General features: G+C 32.5%; 1 protein-coding gene across 2 annotated transcripts in view; it reads left to right on the forward strand.

The window, feature by feature from the left end:
- The window catches only part of Polr2H (DNA-directed RNA polymerases I, II, and III subunit Rpb8), a 72,449-nt gene that overhangs the window by 12,331 nt on the left and 33,264 nt on the right, over positions 1-26,854 (forward strand). The window contains exon 2 of one of the 2 annotated variants that reach the window (XM_088049719.1): positions 9,453-9,536. The exons of the other annotated variant lie outside the window; for it this stretch is intronic. Within the exon in view, the coding sequence (XP_087905845.1) occupies positions 9,453-9,536 (84 nt within the window). The remainder of the gene's footprint in view (positions 1-9,452; positions 9,537-26,854) is intronic. 2 annotated transcript variants of the gene reach the window in all.

A 26,854-nucleotide genomic window follows, 5' to 3' on the forward strand; every position in this document is an offset into this window, starting at 1 on the left:
ACAAATAACTATTTTTTTAAGGTTGTATTATGTGAATAGACCGAAAAATTTGATAAAGTATCTCGTGAAATTTTTATTTTCGACGTGTGGGCTTTTTGGCGTGGTTTATAAGTTACTTGCACAATAATAAGTAACTATTCTTCACTTTCAACCATTTCAGTCAATCAATAAACATAACTAAATTGTAAAGCAAGAGGAAGGCGTGTACGTCATCAGATTAAGAATCAACTTGATGTTGCGAACAGGAAAAGGACATAATAAAAAAGCGTGTTTTAAACGTCATGAATCAAACTATTTTCATTGATGATGTAGGCTGCCTTCTCTTGTGATTTAGAGTTTATGGGCTTGTGCATTGGGATCCATTCATACCTTTGGCCAGCGATTCTTTTGGATTGCCAGAACCATCGTTTCGTTTGAACTTTCCGTAAAGTTCGGTTTTTTTGTAAATATAGCTCAGTGTACTTCAATTGAGAACAAGCGGCAAATAGATATGTTGACTTGTTTTTTGCACTTTTTGTTATTATTTTTTCTTTCATGTTAGCATATTTATGCTTCTTCGAATCTGTTTTAAAAATAATCAGTCATTTTTTTACAACCCAAACAATTTTTCGTATTATCTAAAAATTGTAATTTTAAATTTTAAAGAAGATATATTTTTAGGCTGAATATTTTTACTTGCTATTCTATTAAGCTAATAAACAATAATGAACAAATTACCCCTAATATTAGTCAATACGCTTCGTGTTTTCAGGCCCGAGGACTTTGTTGAACCTGCAATGTTTTCCTTGTTGGTTTGTTTAGCTATACATATGTATACATATTTTACTTGAAATAAAAGCGCTACCTACAAAATTGCTCTTTCTAAATTCTAAGTTGTTCTACGTCTTCTGTTGATACCAACAGATCTTGCATCACAGAGAATGCAATTTTTATGTAGATGACAAAGTTGAGGCAAGTTTATCTTGAGTGAAGTGCTGTAAGTTGCACGGAACATAAAGCTTAAGTTCTTTTTATTACTCGTTGGAATAAAGTTGACTATTTCTCTCAGAAAATTTCAACCAATTAATGCAATATTCGGGTATTTGCACAAGTGCTTTGAGTGAATATTTTTGACGTTTTATTTTAAATTAGCATTTGAACAATTATAGCTATAATTAATTAACTTTTCCGGCGATCGTTTGTTTTTAGGTACTATGGTGGACACTGAACCTTGGACAGTACTTTCCTGTCATTTTAAAAAGTCTCAATGTAATCCTAGCTTTATGGTCATTATGATTGAGGTTAATACAAAAGTCAAACAAATTTTGAAAGCGTTTTTTTGTGATATGCCACCAATAACAATTGATGCGCCGCCACAACGAAGCGAGAATTGGTTTTGCGCTACAACACTTTGGTGATGGGCGAAGAGTTTTAGAGCCGCGTTGTTTTATTTTTGGTAAAATGTCAGAATGACAATTGAGCCAAAAATTAAAAGTTTTGGTTATAAACAAACGTCCTCCGTAAAGCCCGGTTTAGAAATTGTGAAATGACAATTCTGTCCAAGATTTAGTGTCCACCATGGTACCTAATTTGGAAATCAATAATTTGATTGAAAAGAAATGACTCTATTAGTGGCATATCGCAGAAAAACGTTTTTAAAGTATGTTTGACCTTTGTTCGATTTTTGTATTAACGTCAATATTAATGACAATAAAGCTAGGACTACATTGAGACTTTTTGAAATGACAGGAAAGTACTGTCCAAGATTCTTAGTCGCTTTTGTCTTGGTTACACAGAACAAGCCACGTGTCCTCTCCAAGACTTTACAATTCTTTATCAGGAATGGCGTCGAATGGGGTGGAATATCTTAACAACGCAATAAAGTCAATGGTTGAAATGGGTCGATATTGTAATGTTCATTTTCACTCGACCTTTCCATTGTGATAGAAATTTCTTCCATGCCATTACCAATGTTCCCGGCCATGTTTCTTTAATGTCACTGTCGCCGCCAACGCCGCCGCCTCCCATCAGTAATTACCGATAGCGATCATATTGTTTAAGCTCGCCATCTTGTAGCCATATTGACTAACATCACACTGTAGGGGATGTTTGAGTCACATGATGCTTCGTAATTCCCTGTGACGCCCTTAATTCTGTACGGGATGAGTCAAGTGCGTAATCTTGATGTTTTTAGTGTTTTGAAATAATTTGTCACAAGAATGGGACTTTCCGGCGCGACCTAGGCCAACTAGGATGAGTCGGCTCGTGTGGTAATGGCATGAAAAAACGGTTGGGTGTGTCCGGGGGCCATTATCAGCCAATAGGAGAGCTTTTTGTTACCCTGGCACCGGCAACATGGCGACGTAGCCCTACCGTTCAACGTTCAATTCTCCGATGCTTTCGCCCACGTGAATTAATATATCTCCATGATATACATACAGTTCGCAGGAATTTATCCTGCAATCAAGTGGGAGTATGCAGGAGTTGGCGAGATCCAGATTCATTTTAATTGAAGACTGCTCGGAGCTTTCTTCCTTGCGCCCAGAAAATTAAAGTTGATATAATGTAGTATTATTATGAAGTTTTTGTTGGTTTCGGAAAAGAAATTTTGAAGATATCGAGGAAGTAAGTACACAAACAAACATTATATCGTCGAATAAAAACAGCATTTGATATAAATATTGTCATCTTTGCACGTTTTTTTCATATTGGTTTAAAAGCTTTTTTGACAGTTTGAGGTTAGATCGCAATTAATATGTCGCTGTTGACATTTATCTTTTTTTATCAACTCCGACAAACAGTTCGAATGCATTTGTCATTTGTTTTTCGAATGATTCAGATCAATGTTAGTCGAAGGTGGCTTTGCATTTTTACACGTGGATCTTTTACATTTATTGATGCTTCTATTGTTCTTCTATAGAGTGTGAAAAAAAACTTATCACTTTTCATGAGATTTGTGATACTCATTTGCGGCAAGAAAATCACCTTTTGAATGTCTAGGCAATCAAACGTAACATTTCGAATAGTTGGTTTTATTTTACAAGTTGGCAATGTCAATTGTGTCAATTTGTGTGCAAATTTGAAAACCAATGACCTTCGAAAATAATAAAGGTAAATTAATTAAGTAAATTCCACAAAAATTCGCTGAAACACATTTGAATTTACATTAATCTGCAATCGTTTGATTGGAATGGGGTGCTACCAACCTATTTGCCAGCTGATGAAATTCCCCTAAATGAGGGAATGACGTTTCAAATTCAAACCAAAAGTCAAAATAAATAACTATTAATAATTGTTGCACAAAATTTCGTGTTTGACACGGCTAGAAAATGTTTTGGAAACGCTCGGTAATTTCCTTGCATTTCCAAAAGACGATTTTCTAGCCTAGTGAAACAAATAACAATTGTTGTCGGCTTCATTAAAAAGTAAAAGCATTGCCGAATTTGTAACATCCAATGGAGTTACCTTAAAATTTTCTGAATAAAATTAGACAGAATTTATGTTGAATTAGGTACACAAATAAATAAATAAATGACAGTAAAGGCTATACTACCTTCAAATTTTTGACGAGATAGTAAAATAGTGATCCACTTTTTTTTTTATTTACTGACAGGTGTACATATTATTATCATGGTTACGATATTCGAGCTACAAACATTTAATTAGAAACACAACATAAAGAAAAAAAAATAGCATATTACCATGAGGGGTGAAAAAGCACTTTTGATCGGTGGTGTTTCATTGAAAATGAATTGAATTCTGCCATTTTTTATGAAAGGAACAGTTAAACTGAGAGTTTTATTAAAATTTTGATAATTTAGTTACTTTTAAAACTATGAGAAATAAATAGTCATAGACCTGCCACATCGCATGGAAATCAGAAGAATTAGGTTTTGCACTGTATTAACAGCATGCCATTTTAAAAATTCAAGGACAAAACTCATGCCTCTACCTCAAATAGTTTTTCAAAAAGGAAATATAAGTTTAACTAGAAGAAATCCATGCGTTACGAATAGATATTATTTATCAGACCTTTCCATTGCTTGTAATTTAAGTTTTACTTATTTTATTTTTAGTCTTCATTTTATTTTTGCAACAATTACGTCAATGCAAGACTTGAAGTAAATCATAAGCGGTTCAATGAATGTTGATGATTATACTGTTCGTGCAGGCAACATTTACATGTGTTCATGGTGACAACATAATTATTCATTGTCGGTATTATTTTGGTATCTACTACTGAAATCTTAGTTGGTTTTCTACGATACCTAAATATGGAGTAAAATCTGCGTCGACGCATCTGCTAAGAAAGCGCATTGACGCAACGTAGTACGTTTTTGTTGTTATCAATTGCAACTTTGTTTTACAATGTTGTATAGGCTTAAAATCAACCAATAAGTCTTCTTCTGTTTACCTACTTATGCTTTCGGCTCAGTGTGTTTTTTTCCCCACATTTTAGAAATCATGCTTTTGTCCCCTTTGTAGGTTCCTGCATTGCATATTTTTTTGCATAAATCCACCAAAAGTCAGACACCCTGCATGCAATGCAAGTGCACCCCTTTTGCATAAATCACCTTTGTCTCCCCCTATTGATGTTTATCAGGTTTGACACTGATAACTGCCCATTTATGCCCTTGACCATGCACGCGTTCTGATTGCCATGTCATTGATGCGGAAAGATACCCAATTAATCGAGCAAATGATCGTCATCGTCGATCATTACCATATTTTTGTTGTTTGAAGACAAATTTTGTTCGAAGATGGTTGGAGTAACGTCGAAGCTATGGGCGCATTGACGTCATTACGCCCGTTCCAACTGCGTCATTGGCGCTTTCTCCTCTCTACGGTTTTCTTTTTGTAGATGTAAAGTGTCATCCTTCCAACTTCGTAACGGGTATTTCCTCGACAACGAAAGGAACATCCTGAATTCAAAGTGAGCAGATAATGATTCGAATGACGTTTGATTTTATAACAAGTGGATGGGTGTTTGTTTTTCTTGTTGGAAATTGATTGTTTTAATGAGGGTGCAGTGGGGAAAACTGGGGAGCGAATGTTGTAGGGGTCGATTGCTACAGGCCGCCGACACTTTTCAAGGTATAGTGTGTTTGGGTGGTGTTAGAAGGTGAGGTTTTACTATTGATTTATGGACGTGAGTCTCATGAGTGTCCACGCGGTACGTGTGGGAAATGCAGGAGTTACAACCAATTTGCTGTGCTGTTATCGTGAAAATTTTATGGAAGATAGCATATGGACCGTTTTGTTTAATAAATGATGAATTTTAAATGAAACGGAAAATTTTGTACCTACGAGGTCATCATATTGTTTTTACGACTGATTTTCAGGGACATTGTATCATAAGTTAAAGAAAAAAATAAAAAATATTAAATTTACATAAAAAAAAATATTTTTTATTCTTAATACGAGTAGAAACATAAGACTATTGATTTTCGTTTAGGTACAATAAGTTGATAATGATATATGATGAGATATGATAATAAAGCTGCTAAACTATCAAATTCTTCTTTATTCCTTCTTATTTAAACCGTCAGTTCTATTAATATATTAAACAAATTTCGATAAAACGAAAAATCTAACGATCGACTTAAATTAGTTATCAAGATCTATCTTTTTCCCGAAGGCATAGTAATAAGAGTTAGATAACTTGGCATACCGTGCTTCCAATTTTAGATCTATTAATCTAAAATATTTATTCATTATTGATTCAGTTACATAGTTGCACTCTTCGCTTCCGAACTCGAAGCTTTTTAAAGTTAAAATTAGTCTTAATTACTTTGACTAATTAAAAGCTGAAAGGTTGAGGAGATCGATAAAGAAGTTCGGTGAACAGTTTGATCAAATTCCATCCCTTAAAAGATTTAGCAAGTTGTCTTTTTGTGGCTAGGTTGTTCAAACATTCTTTGTAAAAAACTTATTTGTTGATACTGGTTGCTTTCCAAGGGATTAAAAAACGTAAAAACCGGTTATTTTGATAATATTATAGGAGTACTGATTCTAATTTCACATCCACTTAATTTCCAATTTAATGCAAAATAAAACAAATCGTGTGAAATTCACCAACATTAGTTTACGTTAAGAAGATTCCTTTAACATTTTCTTATTACGAGTTTGGTCACGCAAACTTTTGATAAAGCACTAGCAGTTTTTCCAGGGATTACTTTGGTGTATTGTGGCTATTGAAGGGGCGCCAATAAATTAAATTGTCGTGAGAAGTTTTAGTCAAATTTAATAAGCGGTTTCATCACTTCAATTTAATTTTTCGCAAATGAAAATTGTATTAAATTCAAAGGGGTAGTTTGTTTAGGTTTTGGTGAAAATAAGTAACGTTGGCATTTTAAAGGGCTATCGTTTTTAATGCTAATTAGTTTGGGGCTTGGTAAATTACTTACATTAAAACTTTCGTGGTTGCCGCGAAGATAAACACCATGCGTGATTCAAAGGAAAAATAGTGTAAATATTGTCTTAGAAAGATTAGTTGGGTGTTTACCGTTAGAGCAGGTGTTTAATTGTTTGCAGCTTTATATTTTTCTTCAGGAGAAGGAACACAATAGAAAGTGGGAGGAGTATCAACTTTTTTGAAGTTAAAAGCAGCGAAACTTATGGATTTAAACATAATGGACGGTTTGCGCATTTTAATTAACTGTAGGTTTACTCACATTTTTTCCGATAACAATGTCGATTCATAAATAGATACTGATTTACTTTTTTGATAAAACAACACTTTTAACATTTTTAGAGGTAGAAAAGTATAATTGAATAAAAGAGCAAGTGAACTGTTCACAGAAAGATATTTTTGCTCTCAAGGTATTTCGTTGTGTGTTCCTATCTAGATACTACCTATACATTATTATTTTTGTCGTTATTGTGCTTCTCTGCAAGGCGGATTATTGTAAGAAAAATAGAGGAATAAACAAGCTAAAATTGAACTTCCAATTATAGACAGTTTTATTTAAGCTTTTGGTACATAGGTTCTCATAATTTAGACAAGTTATTAGCAGAAAAACAGTCGTTTCAGGGTTTTCTTAAAGTATCGGTAAAAATTGAAAACCAATACTATAATGTAACGTTTAAAGCAACGAATTAGAAAAATAGTTATTGTGAGAATTTTTTTTTTGCACTTGGGATGCCTACTCAATTTATTGTTTATTATTATTAATTTGTACTTTAATCTTAATTTTGTTGCTAGAATTATCAGAATTAAATTCACAGGTATCTTGATTAGTATGTAAATCTGGTAACATCGAGTAAAAAAAATCGATGTTGAACTCAGTTTCAACAAGAGCACAATTACATCGATCTCCAATACATCAGAGAAAACATCGATTTTAAAAAATAGTAAGCTCACTATAAGTAGCATTGTTTATTGTGAAAAACAAAAATAAATAAAACTTTTAATAAAGCAACAAAATAATAAGCAAATACGAGAAAAACAAAAATAAATAAAAACTTTAAGTAATAAACAAGTTATAAAAAAAATAAAAAAAAACAAATTTGAGATTAATAAGAGGAAACAAAATTCTAAAATATAACTTCCTTAAATTAAATTCTAGTCTTCTTTATAAATATCAGCAAAATCAAGAGTGTAAAATAAAATACATAATGGAAACCGCAATTATCGATTTTTAATGATACATCGAAAATAAAAATATATGTATTAAAAATCGATGTTTTTTTTGCAAAATCGATATTAATAAAAAATTGAAGTAAAAGTCCCAGATTTATTATTATGTGTAAATAGGTACGCATCGGTTTTTTAGTAAATTTAGTAATTGTCGCTAATACTCTCAGCTGTTTTCAATTTTTTCATCTCTGTTAATTTAGAAGCAATTGTTTAATGATGATGAGATAACGAATGCCAGTTCGAACTATTAGGACCTAGGAGTGTCATGTGAAGTTTACGTTTTAAATAAGAGTAAAATAAATTAAAGAAAAACTTGACAATATTGGCAATTTTGTGAAGGATTGAGTGCCTGATTCTGATTCATCATGTAATAAAGAATTTTTAAATGAGATTTTGAGATTATCATCCAGTCAAATTGACAAATTATCTCGTAAAAAATGGATTTTTAGCTTTTATAAAATTACCTAATGATTTGGTACATTTTACAATTTTGCAAAATTCTTACAATTTTCAATTAAAACTGTCAAAATTGGCAATGTAAAATTGTAAGGTTACGAATTCTAAGTGGGGGTTTTACACCATGCGACAATTAGATGACATTGACGTCTAAGATTTTTACTTATTATATTAAAATAGTTATTTTTGCAACAAGTGAAATGGGGCTGTTTTACGTACGATGTGGTGTGCTCATAGATGCCGAGTTCGAGCAACACATCGCCCGAATAGAAAACAAAATTGTTCGCAGCAAAATCGACCCAAATTTTAAGATAAATACTTAAAGTGACAGTTCTGCCAATTTTTTTAAAATTAACAATTTATTTAACATAATTTTATGAACTTGAAGCCATGCTAATCAGCAGCCACTGCATGCTCTTAGCGACCGATTTTCTTCAAATTTTGCAATGGCTTTTGCTTTTTCAACTACAGTTAAATGTCTAGGCATTTTTAATTAACAACAATTGTTATAAATGACCCTTAGATGTTTTAAAGTGAAGATAACGCTAGACACACTTTTCGTTGTTAATATACAATTAATAATTTATTTTCTCATTTTATAATACACCGGGTGTAGAACTGATTTTGGAACATAAAGAATTTACATACTTTTATTTTATTTTTATTTTAACAAAGTCAGTTTCTGACATTTAGAAAGCTACCTAAGCACAGAAGCACTAAATTACACTCACAATATTTAGTCCGATTAGTCTAAACTTCCAGGTCGGTTGGCTTATATATGATCGATCACTGATTTTAAACCAATTTAAACTCTGGAAATGTTATTTGTTCAAATTTTTGTTATATGCTGTTCTTTACATTCAAACGGTTATACATTGGAAATTTTAGTGATTATATCATAAGTATCAGCAGTTGGAAATTGTCGTAATTTTTTGCACTTGAGTAGCATTGCATAATTTTGTAATCGAAGCCATCAAGAAATATTCCATTCTCAATCTCTTGACTTTTTAATGCATCGTGTCGATCATTTTAACTTTATGGCACCTCATGACGATGTCCAAAAACGGCACCTCATAAAACTCATTACCTTCATAATTACCTTGTAGATTAAACACTTTAAATTGAGTATCGGTAGAACAATTCACCTGTATGAAATATTTCCTTACGTATCAGATCCGACGATGTAATGAGTTCAATGTCAAGATTGCTGATTAACAGCTTGCTGTGGGCGACTGTGTCATTTGACCGCCGTTATTATTATTGCGACCATGCACTTGAAATTTCCGCTCGATATTACACTACTGCATTGTATTGGATTTTATGCACGCCATGATTCACGTTAGAATTTCTTTGTAATTTCTTCGTCTAACGTTTGCAGTGAGTCGTTTACATTGCGAGAGCGAATCCTTCAAAATGGACCTGATCCTGGACATCAACTCCTGGCTGTACCCAATGGAGTTAGGTGAGTGTATAAAATAAACAATTCCTTGTTATCAAGCCGTCACCTTCCTTTTGTGTTTGTCGTCGTCTACACAAATATTTGTCTTCTTTCCGTTGTTAACTTTTTTTAATATTGAGTTTTATTACCTGTGCCTTTTCTACCACAGTTGAGTGCTTCACAGAAATGTCTGCCATAATTATTGGTCATGACCTTCGACAACATAAGGTTTCCGCGAGGATAATTTGAATAGACCAGCGTTGGTGTAGTTGTGAAGTTTGACAACGTGTAATGACGATTTCAGCTTCTGCATGGTAACAGTACAACGCCCTTCATAAATTGTAAATTTTGACTTAACATCATTTAAACAAAGTTAGTTTGTTCAACACAACAACGGAAGACTTATTTACTGTCCGTGATGGGACTATTTTATTTATGGCATAGCCGAAATATAAAAATTTACGAGCACATGTGTCGTCTAAAATGACACCGATTTTTTAAACTCGACCTCTTCGGATTTCGTTCCTCGTGGTATTTTCATTTCGCATTCTCCAAGAAATGGCGCCTAATTGCTCATGTAACGGATGGTTCGTGACAAATTGTTTAAATATTTCTCGCAAAATTTATCTCTATTGTTGGCTTACTGAGTTTGACCTACATTAATTTTTTGTTGGGTTTTGAAGGATGCTGACATATCTTAACCGCAGCAACAATGTTTAAACATATTTCTGGGTATCGGTTTGATGTCATTATTTGTTTCCTGAATTTTCTTGGAAGCTGTTCAGGCTTATTGGATAATTTAAAATACAAGTGGTATTATGTTGGTTCAAATAAAAGAAAAGAAAAATGCCCATTTTGAATAAATGAATATCAAACAAAGGATATTTTGAATCTTCGAGTGAAGTCTTTTAAAGCGTAACAACTTTTGAATGAAATTGGATGGCATGGAAAAACTACAACAAAGACAGGAATTTCCTCTGCAAATGGAGGGGGAGATACAGTTGTCACACCATGTCCCTAAATTAATTAAAGAGGCAAAATTTAATAGGTACATTTTATGTACGTTTATAGTTTTCTTTAGCTGTACCTATTTACGTCAACAAAATCAAGGCAAATTCGTCTTGAAACAAAGGTGTTTATTTTTGATTGCTAGTCGTTATCTAGCTTTTGTCAGAAGAAACTGTATAAAAGTTATAGAAAGCACAACGTGGCAACAAGACCGAATGTGATGTTTTATGGAAGTTTTAACAAAGACTAGTAGCTTCATCGGCGAAAAAGTTGTTTCTTTGAGTTGAATGTAATACAAAGTTTACTTCTAATTCGTGATTTCAAAATACTGCAAGCTATGTTGGCAGGACTTGCGCTAGTAGTACATTTGGCAATGTCAAGCAAAAATAAGATCTAATTATTGAGATAGACCTTAATGTATAATTTTAAACACTCTATCAAGACACGTGCTTTATTACGAAATATTTGCAGAAAGCAAAATGTTGAAGTAAAACTAGTTATTCGTCATATAATTTCTGGAACATAATACAGATCGCGTAATTTATCGAATGAGTCAGAAGGCAGCAATTTTATTTTTATGGCTCTTAATTCATTCGTTCTTTCATTAGCAAAGTAGTTAACTCTTGTTCACCCACTTACCGTGTAATTTTGTTTAGAATCCTTCGCCAAAAGTATCCAATCAAATGTAGGTACGGACCTAGAGATAAAATATAATTTCTATTTAAATGAAAACGCCTTTGATATAGTCTCCACCATTAGCAAATATGCCTACATTGTCCCTGCTCATCCGCCATTTTGTCCCACATGAATCAATTAGCACGCTTCGCACGCAGGAGATCTCTTTATGGTTTCCAACAGCGCCCGCTGATGTATGCCATTATAAAAATCAGCAGGTATTGCAGTTGATTTGGTTTTGGTCTTCTGCGTGACCCATTTCACCGGGAGAATCGGTGACCTCTGACCTTTGCGTCAGAATGAAACTTGCCATCCTTCGCCAGTAACTGAGGCATAAGATTATTTAGAGGGTGCGTACGTAAAACTCTGTCGTTGCTGTGGTTCTGTTTGGATCTCTTGATGGAGGTGTCAATTGGTTTCTGATGTGATTTTATGTGACGAGGGGTGATTAGCACATACAGGGAATGAAGGTCGGTAGCTGAATTGATTATTTCTATTAATAGGTAGGTGTACATGATGGAAATGTCATTGGGGTGGGGCGTGAGGATCTTCAAGATTTTTATTATTTTCTTTAATGGTTTCTTTAGATTTTTTATTGGGGTTTGACAAATTGTGTGTATACTAGGATTACTCTAAATGTAGTGTTGAGATGGAGGAAATGGGAGTAGCCATACCTAGATACCAATTTGCATTGATGAAGCAAATTGCAAATGTAATTATTTTAAATTAGATTAAAATCCCTTCTGTAGTATATACTTTCAAGACCTCTTATGCTGAAGGGTTTGTAAATACACTTTATGCTAAGTCAGATAAAAAAATTTAATTATGCATAGCCTTTGGGGATAAAAGTCGAAACCAATAGGTACCTACGTTCGTTTTTTCGATAAGCATAAGTGCACATGCGCTGCGGACAAAAACAAAACGATTTCCATGATCAAGATAAATCAAGCCAATGCTTATTTAGAGATTCTATAATTAGCAGTATTCAAGTCATGCAAATACCTTTGATGAATACAACAAATATCAGTTAGTTTAGGGTATTCACAAAGCCAAATTGACAAGGTTTGTCAAATGTAAAGGGAGTAATAAGACATTTTCGCATCAAATAAAAAAAATCTCGAATAGAATTTGTTACAAACGCATACACGGATTTTAGTATCAATTGAAAAAATAATTAAATTTTTGTTAGAAAGTTTTGATTATTATTATCTTGAAAACCTATAGGGACATAACGCAGAATATTAAACTGGGAGCAAACTGAATTATTGAATGGAAGATTTGTAAATAGATATTTACATAACAAGTACGGAAAGTGACCAATTTCGCACGAGTGTGAAAATAGATTTTACACGAGTGCAAGAAAGACACTTTTCGACGAGTTATATACACTATTTTTCCTACGACCTTTTATCATCAGAAAGAAACCATAAGATTCGACAATAGTTGAATCATCATTAAAATTCAATAAGCAATCAATTTGAAACCCAACCTCATTGCATTTAATATGAAACTCGGCAGCCTATTATACCTTTTTCAATACTGCGGTTATTTTAAACTAAAACTTATAAAAAAAGAAATAATAGACAATGGACACTTTTTTATTTCTATCATGACTATGAGATTTGCAATATTGTCAAAAATTTGTGTCAAACTGAGTAGTAATTTTAGGAATGGTGATAAAAAGACTGAAAGATATAAATTACGCATTTGAGTAGTAACAATGACAGTCATTTGACAAACTGCCATTTTATCGTATGCCATTAGAAATAATAACTATAACTATTATTGCACGAAGAAAAACTAAAAACTTTGCAACCTTACTGTTGTTAGCAACTACTTTAAAGATAAGTTTTCTCACATTATTGCCCTGAATTTAAAAGTTTTTTAAAATCGATTTTCTTCACAAATTGCTACTTCACGAAAATAGACCATTTGAAACTCGTTTATAATAACGCAGCATTATGACATTTTTCCTTTTACCATACTTGTGACATAATAATTTTCTCTCATAATTTGTATTTTTGCTACAAGGTGTTTATAAATGTTTCAAGGGTGGCTCTGGAATTCCTGCTATGCACTATTTTGCCGCTTTGTTTTCATAGTAAATATAACTATATATTTTGAAAATTATTGATAATGTTACTTACGTCAACGACGTTTTAGTTACGGTTTTGTGTCCAAATTTTTGATTTTCAAGTTTCAAACCACAACTAGAACAGTTTTCTTCTCAAAACTTTGCTCTATGATGCAGGTTAACTACAAATGTCAGTTGAAAAATCTAAACCTACATTTATAGTGAGCGGCAAATTTCTTTGACATTTCATAGTCACCCTTGATGCTAGAAACATTTATAAACACCTCGTACAATGCAGATATGGCATATGAGTGCATATCAATTCAGATTTTTTATATTAAGTACTCCTCTATGTTTTTTGAGATACCAGGCGATAAATTAAACCAAAATGTTGATAACTTATAAAAAAAAATTGTATTTTTACAAGTGAAAATTTTAATTGGTATAAATGCTTATTTATCATATCTACATAGTTTACATCAAGATGAATAAACTCCGCTTCAAAACTGGGATTGGAGCGATTTAATTTCGACGGGAGTATTACAATAATCATTCCTGCGATTAAAAGCGCTATTTATATTTTACTTCACAATACACAATCTGGTATTAATGTTTCAGTTATAGTTTATAATCATTTCAAAATTTTGAACTTTATATCTGATGAATTAGGATTTTAAATTGTTTTAGAATAGTTTTAGGTGATAAATATTTGTCTTTATCTTTATTTTTTTAAGGGGATCTCGAACAAATTTGAATATAAGGCAAATTCAATGTATTTTTCCAAACACGATTACTCGAAAACTATTTGAGTAAATTGCTTTCTGATTTTTGCATATGAATCTGTTTAACGTGCATTATGTTAAATGCTATATACAATTTTTGGAAAGTGAATATTTAATGACTTTTTGATTAATTAAATACGAAAACTTGGCTGAAAGCGAAACAATTTTTAGCATTCCACATGCGTAAACTTTTCAAAATTCACACATACGTATTTTGAGAACAACCAGACAGTAATATAACGTCTTGTTGTCAAAATTATGACTTTGGGGTGGTGAAAAGACTGAAAAAATTTTCGTAATTTAAAGGTTTTAAAAGATAGATCAACCACTAAAGCAACAGAATATAATTATTATATATAATTTAATTATTTATAATTATGTTCACTAATTTTTGTTACATTGACAAAAATCTTGGACAAAATTCGAAGATCCCAGTGCATCCATTAATTCTTCAATTTTTGCAATTACACAAATCCCACCTTTTCGGGAAAAATTTAATTTATTTATGAAGATAAACATTAAATAATAATAATGAGATATTGTAATTATTAAGTTTCACGGGTGTAATTTGTAAAATATCGGACTCTACTATCAAAGTATTTAAGATTTACTGGCCATGGGCAATAATAATTTGGCCATCAGTGCAGTCAAAACTATTAGCTATTGTCCTGACCACAAGATGATAGTAATAATAATCTAAACCACCCGGGCTGGGGTTTTAAGAAGTAGTTTTTATTTATGGTTTTATTACCGTAGTAAGCAGACTGACCATGGGAAACTCACTAAAAGAGTGCCGTCTACAAATAATGAGGGTTGAAGGGAGATGCTGCATTTAACGTTTGGATGTTTAAAATGTTTCATATAATTTTTCCTTTACGCAGAATTTTGAAGCAGAATTTACCGTTACAGTTTGTTAGATATCCCCTTAAGTTGGAATTTTTGAGGTCATTTGAGGCTATTATTTTGACATTCTGAGGCATACCCGAAGTGGGAACGGCCTCGAGATTTATCATTTCAAATATACAAAGCCATTAATCTTTTTTAAGAACAGACATTGCATAGTTGCTTTCTCCAATAAGATAAATTTAACAATCGAAATTTGCATATTAAACCAGTGAAATTTGTCAATTTTCTGAACCACTCATTTATGTTAAAATGGGTTTAAAGCAGCATTTAAAACCAGGGAATTACCACTTTGTCGTAAAATACTAATAAATTAATATATCCACCTGCTCCTGTAATATTTATGCACAGTGTACCTAGTAGTGAATTTATTCCAGACTTTCTATAATTATTGATTGTTCTATGCAGTAGGTACCTACAATGAGCGACAGGTAAAACGTCAAATGCACCAATTAAATTAATATTTTTAGCATGCAAAGTGTCCATAAAGTTCTGGGCATGGATGAATAAAACGCATTGAAATTACCATGACTTCAGAGCAACAATTGATTGATGTAGACAAAAATTATTATCCGGCCTTGGTACACTTTCCTTTTTGGTATTACAACAAAAAGTAGAAATTAAAACGACATAAATTGTCTGAATAAGCGACGACTAAACATTGAGCAACAGACTTTTGTTCCCATCAAAAATACTGAAGGTTGCGGGGTTTGCCATTACTGCAACATTGATTTCTTAATTGTTGATTGATGCAATTTATAGGAAGCCACAGTAGTAATCAATTTTAGAAGGTACGATCATAATTTTGTATGTTTACATTGTTAAAATTTGATTGCAATTAGGAGGTAATCGATTTTGATTTGGGTAATTCTAAATTCGTCTAGTTCAACCAATGAAAAATAACAGTTGTGATTGTCTAATCCAATAGAAAATGCCTCATTTTCAAATCGAAAAATTGCATTGTCAGCATTCCACCATAAATTCATCCAATCTCCGCCTTTTGCATTAATAAATTCGTCATTCTAATCTACTTGAAACCACCGAGTCTGATGAAAAATTAATTGTTTGTATCATTGAGCAGTGTAATTCATCTCACAGAAGTGCACGTTCTATTTCCATCCTGACGTGACGTATTTTTCTGCATCATGTGAACATAATTAGAACATCTACATCCCAAATTAATTCGAACGTTAACCTTAGTCAATGAAAGCGGAGTCAAATTTTTTAATTACTTTTTATTGAGCATGCAAATTCTATTGTTTATTAATTAAATTGCAACAACCACTGGAGTAAGAAACATACCGAAGTGCCGTTCATTCGATAAGTAAGGGAAACTTTGAATGAAAGTGGCCGTGCATCGATACATAATGGACAAATTGCAGTGTATTATAATAAAAAGTTACTGAAGAAAATTAATTGAAACGAGAATGTGCAAGCAACAAAATATCCTAGTAATCGTGTCCGCAGCAAAATTGAGGTAATTACAGTGAATTACTCATATGAGTTAATTACGGAAAGTTAAACCAGCTTCATGATTGTTATCGATGCAAACCTATACCTGATAATTTTGCGTTTTGATTTCACAGTTTTATACTTTATGAATTAAGAACTATGAAATGGCCACAAGAAAATTAAATATAAGTGGGACTAGTTGCTACATTTACATACAGGTAATAACATGTAATTGCCCATGGCAAACACAATTAAATGATGGACATTAGATTTTTAACAACTCACCTCCGCAGATATGTTAGTTATATACAAACATTATGGGTGTTGGAGGACGTACTCGGGATAATTTAAGCAATCATATAGTTTTTAGTAGGATCAGTTTACCAAGTTCAGTTTCAAGGAACTTGTAACCTTTAGACATCGCTTTTTGTACGATTTAATGGGTGGAACGAATAAGGCGATTTTATTGAGCATTAATTAAAGTGTCAGGAATAATAGCGCTTAAATGTAATTACGGCTCTTCTTGCCACTTAGATATTTGCGTTTAACTACTTGCGCCGAGAGCCAAAACCCTCGGCTAAAACAAAATTTTAATAAATGTGTTAACTATTAATTTTTTTTGTATATGTAAGTAACAAGTAGATTCTCGATTATCCGGGCGATTATCCGATGATTAAACTAGTTGTCAAGACTTATGGTTTCTTTCTGATGATATAAGGTCGTAGGAAAAATAGTGTACATAACTCGTCGGAAAATGTCTTTTCCTACGACCCCATATGAAAGTGGCATTTTCCACACGGTTAAATGACTCCGAAAGTTGATATTTTCGTACATCCATTTCCGAAAGTAAAAGTCACTAGTGTGATCCGCACGGACCTGGAAATGGATGTACAAAAACATGAACCATCTAAATATGTGGAATACGTCACTTTTTTATGAGGTTGTAGAAAAATGACATTTAGAATAGATAAGAAATGAACTATTGTCGAAACTTATGGTTTCTTCCTGATGAAAGGTCGTAGGAAAAATTGTGTACATAACTCGTCGGAAAGTGTCTTTCTTGCACTCGTGTAATATCTGCACTCGGCTGGCGCCTCGTGCATCTACTTTTACCCTCGTGCGAAATTGGTCACTTTCCGTACTTGTTATGTAAATATCTATTTCCTACGACCCTATATGAAAGTAGCATTTTCCACACGGTTAAATGACTCCGAAAGTTGATGTTTTCGTACATCCATTTCCGAAAGTAAAAGTCACTAGTGTGATATGAATATATCCGCACAGACCTGTCAAAATTGACAGTTATTTTGAAATACAAATGTAACTCTTGAATTTTTGTCTCAAATATGTAGACGATTCACTGTAAAACAACATGCATAATGATAAAAATGAATTGTTTAGGTCGTTTCTGACAAATCAGTTTTGACAGGTCTGTGCGGATATATTCATATCACACTAGTGACTTTTACTTTCGGAAATGGATGTACAAAAACATGAACCATCTAAATATGTGGAATACGTCACTTTTTTATGAGGTCGTAAAAAATGACATTTAAAATAGATAAGAAATGAACTATTGTCGAAATTTATGGTTTCTTCCTGATGATGAAAGGTCGTAGGAAAAATAGTGTACATAACTCGTCGGAAAGTGTCTTTCTTGCACTCGTGTAATATCTGCACTCGGCTGGCGCCTCGTGCATCTACTTTTACCCTCGTGCGAAATTGGTCACTTTCCGTACTTGTTATGTAAATATCTATTCTTGCACTCGTGTAATATCTACACTCTGCTGGCGGATCGTGCATCTACATTAACACTCGTGCGAAATTGGTCACTTTCTTCTGTACTTTCACATTTAAGGAGTATTAAAAGGATTATTGTACCTACATACTTATTACGTAGATTTTTCATTGAGCAAAATCTTTATGCTAAAACTAATTATTTTCAAAAAGTTTAGTAGACGTCGTAACACTGAAACGACTTAATTAACGCGAAACAAATAAATCAACAAATATAACACACAATGTAAATAAACACTGGAGTCACAGGACTCCATTAAAAATAAACTTTTACAAGCAAGTTCATAGGTATATTGTTGTTTTTTTAGAGTTTTTGGAAATCCAAACCAAGAGCGTGCAAAGTAAAAATATGGAAAATGAAATATTTTTGTTCAAAAAGTCTAAAGCCTGGAATAGACTTGGGAAAAACTCGCGAGAGTTGCCTTTTGCAATGTCTCACAGACCTCCAATTTGGAAAAGTTGCGAAAACTCGCGCAAGTTTAAAAATGCTTGTAGCTCGCGCGAGAACTTCCGCAAGTTCTTAAGAGTAAACTTGCAGCGATATACAGGGTGTCCCAAAAGTGACGCACCACCTTAAAAGGGGGTAACTGGGTGGTCCTCCAGAGTACCAAAAAAATGTTAAAAAAAATTCCAGACTCTCTGTTTTCGCAGGAGGAGTAAAAGAAAATTAGGAAAATGGCAACATTGCAGAAGTGTACCCCCCTATAATTTAAATTTCCAGTAGTCAAAGCCATAGTAACGTTGCTGTTGTATTGTTGGCGTTAGTCAGGTCGGCTCATGAACGAGTATTGTAACTATGGTTTCACGTGAACGATGCCACACTGATCGAGATTGTTAATTCAAACATTTTCTTAACAGTTTTTAGGCATTTCTTACAAGATTTTTCCGATTTTTTTTGCACCATGCTTTTGCGCAAAATGTTCTTTGGGTAACAAATTTATTTGAACGTAAAATTATTGCACAGAAATCGTTAATTTTCGCATCAAACTTTGCCTCTTCAACCCATCGTATCTCGAAAAATTGAAGACATGGATTTTTTTTAACATTTTTCCGGTGATCTATGGCATTGTCCGATGATACAGTTTCACGGTGGTGCGTCACTTTCGGGACACCCTGTATACACTAGGAAGAGCACTGTCCGACAGAAACTCACGCGAGATTTTTCGCAAGTCTAGTCCCGCCTTTAAGATGATTTGAATTTTTATATTGGGCGACTAGTATAGTATCAGTGTATTTATAAGTCGCCCAAATAAATTTAAAGAATAAAACAGAATAGTAATTATATACCAAGGGAGAGAAGACACTTTTCTGCCCCGAGCGCTATTATTTCTCCGAGATCCGAAGGATCGAGGGGAAATTAGAAAGCGAGGGCCAGAAAAGTCTTCTCTCCCGTGGTTTATATATTTACTTTTTTCACTACTAGCATATTTATATCCCCAAAAATGATTCTATATGTGAGGTTACCCCAAATTTATTAATCAAGTCAAGACAAGCTTGCCATTTTAAAACAAATGAATGTACAATTAATTTTTGTGATTTCTCATTTTCAAATAAAAATTTCTAACCTAAAATCTAAAATATCTTCATTTTTGACGTATACATGACGTTTGTTTTCATTCCCACTTTTCCCTAAATTGCTTAATATAGGTAATCCAAAATACACTTTTCTTTATCTCCTTGTAGGAGAAAATGGGATTTCACAGTTCGAAAGCAGACGAAATAATATCTTCTGAAGCTAGTAGTGAAAAAAATATTTTAATAAGATTTTTATTGGGTTTACTTTAATTGTGCTGATTTTGAAGAGGAATTGTATAGCTATTCAGTACGTAAGTCACAAATCAATATTTATAAAGAATAAAGTGAATATGAAGTTTAGACTAAAATCAAGTTAAGTTAATCAATTCACTTCTTTTGAGTAGAGATATCAAAAATACATACAACTATAACCAAAAGTTACAACAATTTTAGATAGAAGATTAATTAATTACTTGCATTAAAAATACAATAATATAGACACTCTTCTATTGTTTATCATTCTCAAAATATTTAAAAGATTTGTTCATTGAATTAATTGAATAACATTTATCAGATCAACAATTGTAAAGGTACAGTGATTTGATTCCTTCTTTTATCAATGGACTGTTAAGTTAAGGCGAACCAGAACTTTTGCTCTTGTTTTTTCAAATTTTCAAATGTATTAATTTTGGTCGAGTTTTAATATAAAAATATTAACTGCATTTTTCTTACAATTACTCGACAGGACTTTTGAAATCGTACTTCTATTCAATTTATAATTTTTAATTTAATCTACTTAATAATGATGACCTCTCATTGAAAATTCAATAGTGAATTTTTTTTTTGTGTCATTTTTTGTTAGTTACACAATTATACAACAACAGCAAAATTGTTCAATAAATTTAATAAATAATACACTACATATTTTAATTATTTATGACTGGTCAACGAACCTCATAAATTCCTTTATTTTTAAACCAAATGCTTTTAATGGTAAATCAATTTATATAAAAATAGGGTTTATGCTAACCTTCTATTACGTTTATCACAACCATTACGGTTTGACGATAAACCCCATTAGTAGAAAATCATAACTGCTTAACTTTGCATTCCAATTTTCCGATTTATGACTAATTTCATCGCACCCACAACAGTGTGCCTATTTATTACGTGTTAACTAATTGAGGTGATGATAGATCATCTCTCTCGTTGTCGAGTGAAATTAGATATACAAGATAGAAATGAAGTAATCATCAACAATTTATGCGTCTGTTTTAATATTTCATTACCGTTAAGCATGCACTCCGTTACGTCAGAATGCATCTCCATGTCGGATCTTTAATTAAAATTTAAGCATTAATACATATTTGCTGTTTGTTTCGAGACCAAAAATATCTCTTGATTCTATCATTAACAATAGACGACGAGCTTTTATTCCACGAAGAAAACTTATAAATGTGCACAATAACGTGTGTTTATAATGGCATATAGTAGCGGGCTGAATTCTGTTCATTATTCAATGGAGAAATATATCTTTTGTGGCTACAGAAATAGAGACTGATAGAATCGACGGCGTTCCGAATGGCTAACGATTTCTTTTTAATTTTTCTTGTACTGTAAATAAACTTTACCGGTTTCAGACTAGTAACAGCTTTTTGACATGTGCGACAAAAGTTGACTAGAAACGATATTATATCATCAACAAATTATATTTCACTTCTTATAGGTTAATAGTTATTTATGGTATAACGTTATTTTAGATACTACCTTAATACAAGAGATATATATAGCTAACTTACGATTGCCGAGTGGGTAATGTCTAATATCCCACGTATGATATACAACGTTTTATCTAAAAACGGTGATAACAGATTCGAAAAGAAATTTGACAATGTCTTTGGCACGGTTGTTCACAATGCTATTACACAGTTCGGCGGAAGAGAATTTTATTCGAAAAAAATTGCTCATGAAAACGAAAACCAACAATGTATTCTAGGCACCTCTTTTTTTAAAAAAAGTTAAATTTTAAATCATCGTAGGTTACTTTTATGATTTACTATTTATGTCATATGTACCACTCTAAAACCAATAAGAAATTGCGAAGTGGTTATTAAAATATCATAACTAGTTTAATAATATTTTATAATAATTTTGATAATTTTAGTGCTACGGCTATGAAATTTGAGGCAAATACAACATTTGAAGTGTCAATTGACTCCACCAAACTGCAAAACTGTAGAGCAAAAGACCCAATTTTAGAAATTATTATAGCGGAGCCAAAAATTTAGACACGTTTTGTTTTAATTCGGAATTAAATCATTTTAGTACATCGGCTACGAAACTTGGAAAAGTTATTTACTAATTTTAATAAATTACAAAAGTCTAGAACGGAAGACACAGACTTTAAAAATTTTATTTTAAAACGAAGCAAAATTTCCAACATCCACTATTAAAATTTTGGTAATTTTATTGCTTCAGCATGATCTTTGGGAAAACTACTACTTTTGAGCCGTGTATCAATTCTACCAAATTACAAAATTGTGAAGCAAAAAACACAGTATTTGAAAATTTAATTTTTCAGATTAAGCAAAATGTTCGTAATTTTAGTAATTTTTGTGTTACAGCTATGAAAATTGGAGATTTTCTACTTTTCACTCGTATATTAACTTTGACAAACTGGAAAATTGTTGAGAAAAAGGCGCACATATCGTTGTCGATGGTTAATAACTCACTAGTGGGTTTGAATTCTAATTTATTAGCAAGTTATAAGTACATACAGGGTGTCCCAGAACTCGCGCCCCAGAGAGAAAGGGCTTATGGAGGCAACTATTCTGAACCAAAATTTTGAAACTGAAATTTTTTAGCTCAAAAAATAATCGAGATAAGACAAAAAACGGTAGCCAATTCCGAAGTTGAACAGAATTTGAAAATCGGTAACTATGGAGATATACTATCGTTCATTGGTCAGACTCTCGTTGCCTAGGAAATTGGGATGGCCTTTTACTCCACTTCTCGAACAAGCTTTCAGGATTGGTTGTTAATTTTTTGTCCTTTCTCGAAGACTATTAAACTTCTTTCTTTTGAAGTTTACTATCTGTATTGCTGTCGGCTCCTTTCCTTGCTCTCTGGGGCGCGAGTTCTGGGACACCTGTATAACTTACGTTACTATTAGCAACGAGGGTGATAAAGGCAATAACACATATGTATAAATAATCCACATCTCATAAGTTAACTAACTGTATCTCTCCTGCACTAACCCACTTGTTGTGCCATAAATAACTATTATTCTCATTGTGATTTTCTATAATCCAAAAATTGATTTGTCTTTTGTAATGGACAAACAACAGTTAATTGCGAGGAATAAGTAAACTTTTTGTCTATTGTTAACAACATAATAACAAGAAGCCTCATCTAGTCTCTGATGTACTTGTGGAAACGATAAGTAAGTATCCATTAGTCAGACAAATGATCAGTCGGTAGTTTGCAGCTTGGAGTTCTTGGAAGCTATTTATAATTTCCTGTGCCGTTCGTAGCGTCTGTAGCCTAGATTTTTTACAATGCTGTTCATTTTTAACCACTTTATTTAAAACCAAATTAGTTTCATATCCGCTGTGAAATTTATTGATAAAAACTGACAAATTTATACAGTTTTTAATGTGTTTGTCTGTAAACTGTTCCCGATTTAGTACTGTAACCCTGTTTCTGGCCTTATAATTATTTTATAGCAGTCTGCAGAGCTTAAATAAAGTATAAAACAACCATTGACTGCAATTTTGTTGATCAAAAATTGTGTTTTATGGCCTAATTACAAACATGTTATTATAAGCTAATTGCAGAACCAACGTGTCAGAATCACAAGTAGGAAATATTTACCTACTTTAGATACAATTTCTGTTTTTGTAAACCAACTTCATAACATCGTGTGTTTGCTACAGAATAAGGAATAAACTCGTTTATAGTTAATCCTGTCATTTGTAGAAACATTCTTCATTTTATGTTTCTTATCTTCATAATGTTTCGATTTACATGTACAAATGACCAGTATATCTAAAAGAATGTGGGTTAATACATGGGTAAGGCGTTTTATATGTTGATAATAATTTGTAAGCGGCAAAAATCAAGTTTTTTAACAAATTTATTATTTGGTATGTTGGCAACATGATTTCATACAGATTGGTAACTAAATCCTAATAATCTAGAATAACAAACCCACAATTACAAGTGGATGTTTAAACTAGTAATAATTGTTTGTAAACGAGTTTGTTGGTGCTTTTTAATACAACAAAGCTTAACAAGTGTACTTCAGTCTTTTATGTTTCGTGTCTTGATAAATTATAATAAACAGAATAAGTGCTTGATTTGTGTGGGCATTTATCCTTGCTCTTGAAACGGTTTTAATCGGCAGTAACAAGTAATAATATCAAAAGATGTTTTATGTTTCATTGTTATATCTACCTACTTCGATATAAATTTCTATTGCTACTGGAATTGTATGAGGATATTAAGATATGAAAATAATTACCTCTATGTAGCCGATGTTATGATTAACCGATGATTAAGACTGCTACTATTGAGAATTGAATTAAATAAAGAATAGATTTTGAAAGATTGAGATTTTTTATGTATAACGAAAGATTTTTTTCGCCGTTTTGCGGACAGAATTGCTGATGTCAAGTGTTTATATTACACACGATATCGATAAGTAATTAAAGCAGAGAGTTTTTTTTCACATTTTGGTCTAAACTAGAAAAAAGCAACTTTGGAAATCAATAACAGATTTTCTTAAGTGAGACTACTATTGAACCATCAACATCAAATCTAGCAGACTAACATTTGTGTCTATCAATGTGCACATACGTTTGTTTATATTTATTTTAAACTGTTAAATCAGTTGCAGTTCGGGCATTTCGTGCTTTTTGTTGTTGTCTTTTTAAAAATAAAAATTTTAGAAATTTTCTAAAAATTTGTAATACGAATGTACTTGACTGTTACTAGTATACAGGTATGTACAAACGTATTCATAAATTTAGTACATTAATAAAACCCGACTTCGTTTTTACTATAATGCCGAAATAATTCTAATAATACAATATAATAATAATTTTTGGATTACAGTTCGTTTATGCATGGGCATAAAAGATTTGACAGCGAAAGATTTTCAGGTGCGCGATAGTGGTATATTTGATTGATGATATAATTAATTAAAAAATGTTTTCCGTGTCTTTGGAAGATAAAAAGTAAAGACTATAGTAACAAACATTTTAAAAATGCATCTGCAAGGAGGAAAATATCAATAGTAAAGCAGATAAACATTTCGTCGGTAAAAAAATTAACAACTTGAGAAGTGTCTTCTAAAAAGAACGTGAAAAAGTTAAAGAATCCTATTCAGGAAATTCCATTTATTAATGTGTACTGTTTTTGATGTTGACGCGAAGTGAAATCTCTGTGTGTAGGGCGCATTAGAGCTAGAGAGATAAAAATACGTTAAAGATTCAACGAAAAAGCAAATTTCTTAGAAAATATTCGCGTTATAGAATTATTTTTATTTTACAGTAGTTCGAGTTGTCAGAGCCCAACTGTATTATACAATGACCAATGACATTACTGAAGAGGCGCTAGTTGTAAAACTTTAGACAATACAAAAATATTTCACTCACATTTCAAGTGGACTTGCGGCATTGCAAATCAAAGTTGCTCCATAGCAACACCAATCAACTAGGAACAGTAAGGAAGAACATTATGCTACTAACATGAACTCGGATTAGCTTTAAAAATGTATGTTCAATATGTATTTGAATGTTATTTGATGCTACAGAAAAAAGGCATTTTGTTTGATCTAGGTACTCTATTTATAGATTTCTGTTTCCTAACAGTAGTACCAATTTTTTGCTTCCTAAGACTGTTTTTGTTTCAGTAATTCGTCATTGGTGCACACTATAGAATTCTGTTAATTTATATGATACCTCTTACTTTTACTTAATTACAAAATATGAATTAGAATATCTATTTGTAATTACCAAAGATAATAAAAAACAAATACATAGGTTCTTTCTTAGTGCTTTTATTAGTTTTTTTTTAATTTACATCTTTGCATAAACGTTTGCTTGTTAATGTTTTAAAAACTTGATGTGCAATCCAGTTTGGCATAAGTATCATGTGAGCCACAAAATTTTTGTTTAGGGTAGGCCATGAAGGAGAGAGACAAACATAGAAGTCATGTCGGAGTGAAATTTTGTTTTTGATATAACCTCAATTTTTTGATGAAAATATATTACATTACGAGGTGCAAATAAGAGCAAATGTATTGTGTCTTTCCAGAATCAATAATGTATTCAAAACTAATTGAAATTAAATCAAATGACAAATGTCGAATTACTGTCAAATTTTTTCTCGACTTACGTACATTTTGTCAAAGCCTACCCTAAATAAAAATTTTGTGGATCACACGTTATAATCTAGAAATTAAAATTTATGTCGTAAAATGATGAGTGAAGATACCTTTTTATCGTTCTAAAGTTGGTTTTGAATCATGTCAAACTTCAGAATAAATGAGTTTGACATTCAGGGTTGATTTGATGCCTCTTTAAAACACAAATTCGAATAAAATCCATCCTTTAAGCTATAAATTCATAAATATTATGGTCGGTTAAAATAGGAGCCATAGCGCACAAGGAAATATTCTACATTTTTGATTACCCGTCGTATCGCCTCTATGGTACTTGTAATATTCTTGGAAGTAAATACAAGTAAGTTCCGGCAAGGTCAACGAAGCGTTTCTTTGGTCCTATCCGAACAGTAGAGATATTGCGCTGTAGTAAGTTGCCAATAATATCGGTCACCGTCAAAAGAGTGCCTGTTTCTTGTACCCGCCGCAGGAACGCAGTGCACACTTCCATCATCTCCATCGGTAGCGCGCCTCCGTGGTGGGGACATAATTAGAATTTAAAGCATCAAAGAATGCACCAGTTTACGGTACCTCTTCGATTGTTGACGTTTCGCGAGGCCCTCTCTGGTGCTCCTCGGCGATTCTCCTCCGTGTCGCGGTAGTGTGAGTCGAATTTTATCGACCGCGCTTGTGGCCCCTCCGCCGCCGCCGCCCCGGCGCTCCATTGCCAAGTTCATTGCCAAGGCTGGGC

This window comes from Gnatocerus cornutus, chromosome 1 (assembly GCF_029298725.1).
Source record: "Gnatocerus cornutus isolate USDA-ARS CGAHR chromosome 1, icGnaCorn1.1, whole genome shotgun sequence".
Taxonomy (NCBI): domain Eukaryota; kingdom Metazoa; phylum Arthropoda; class Insecta; order Coleoptera; family Tenebrionidae; genus Gnatocerus; species Gnatocerus cornutus.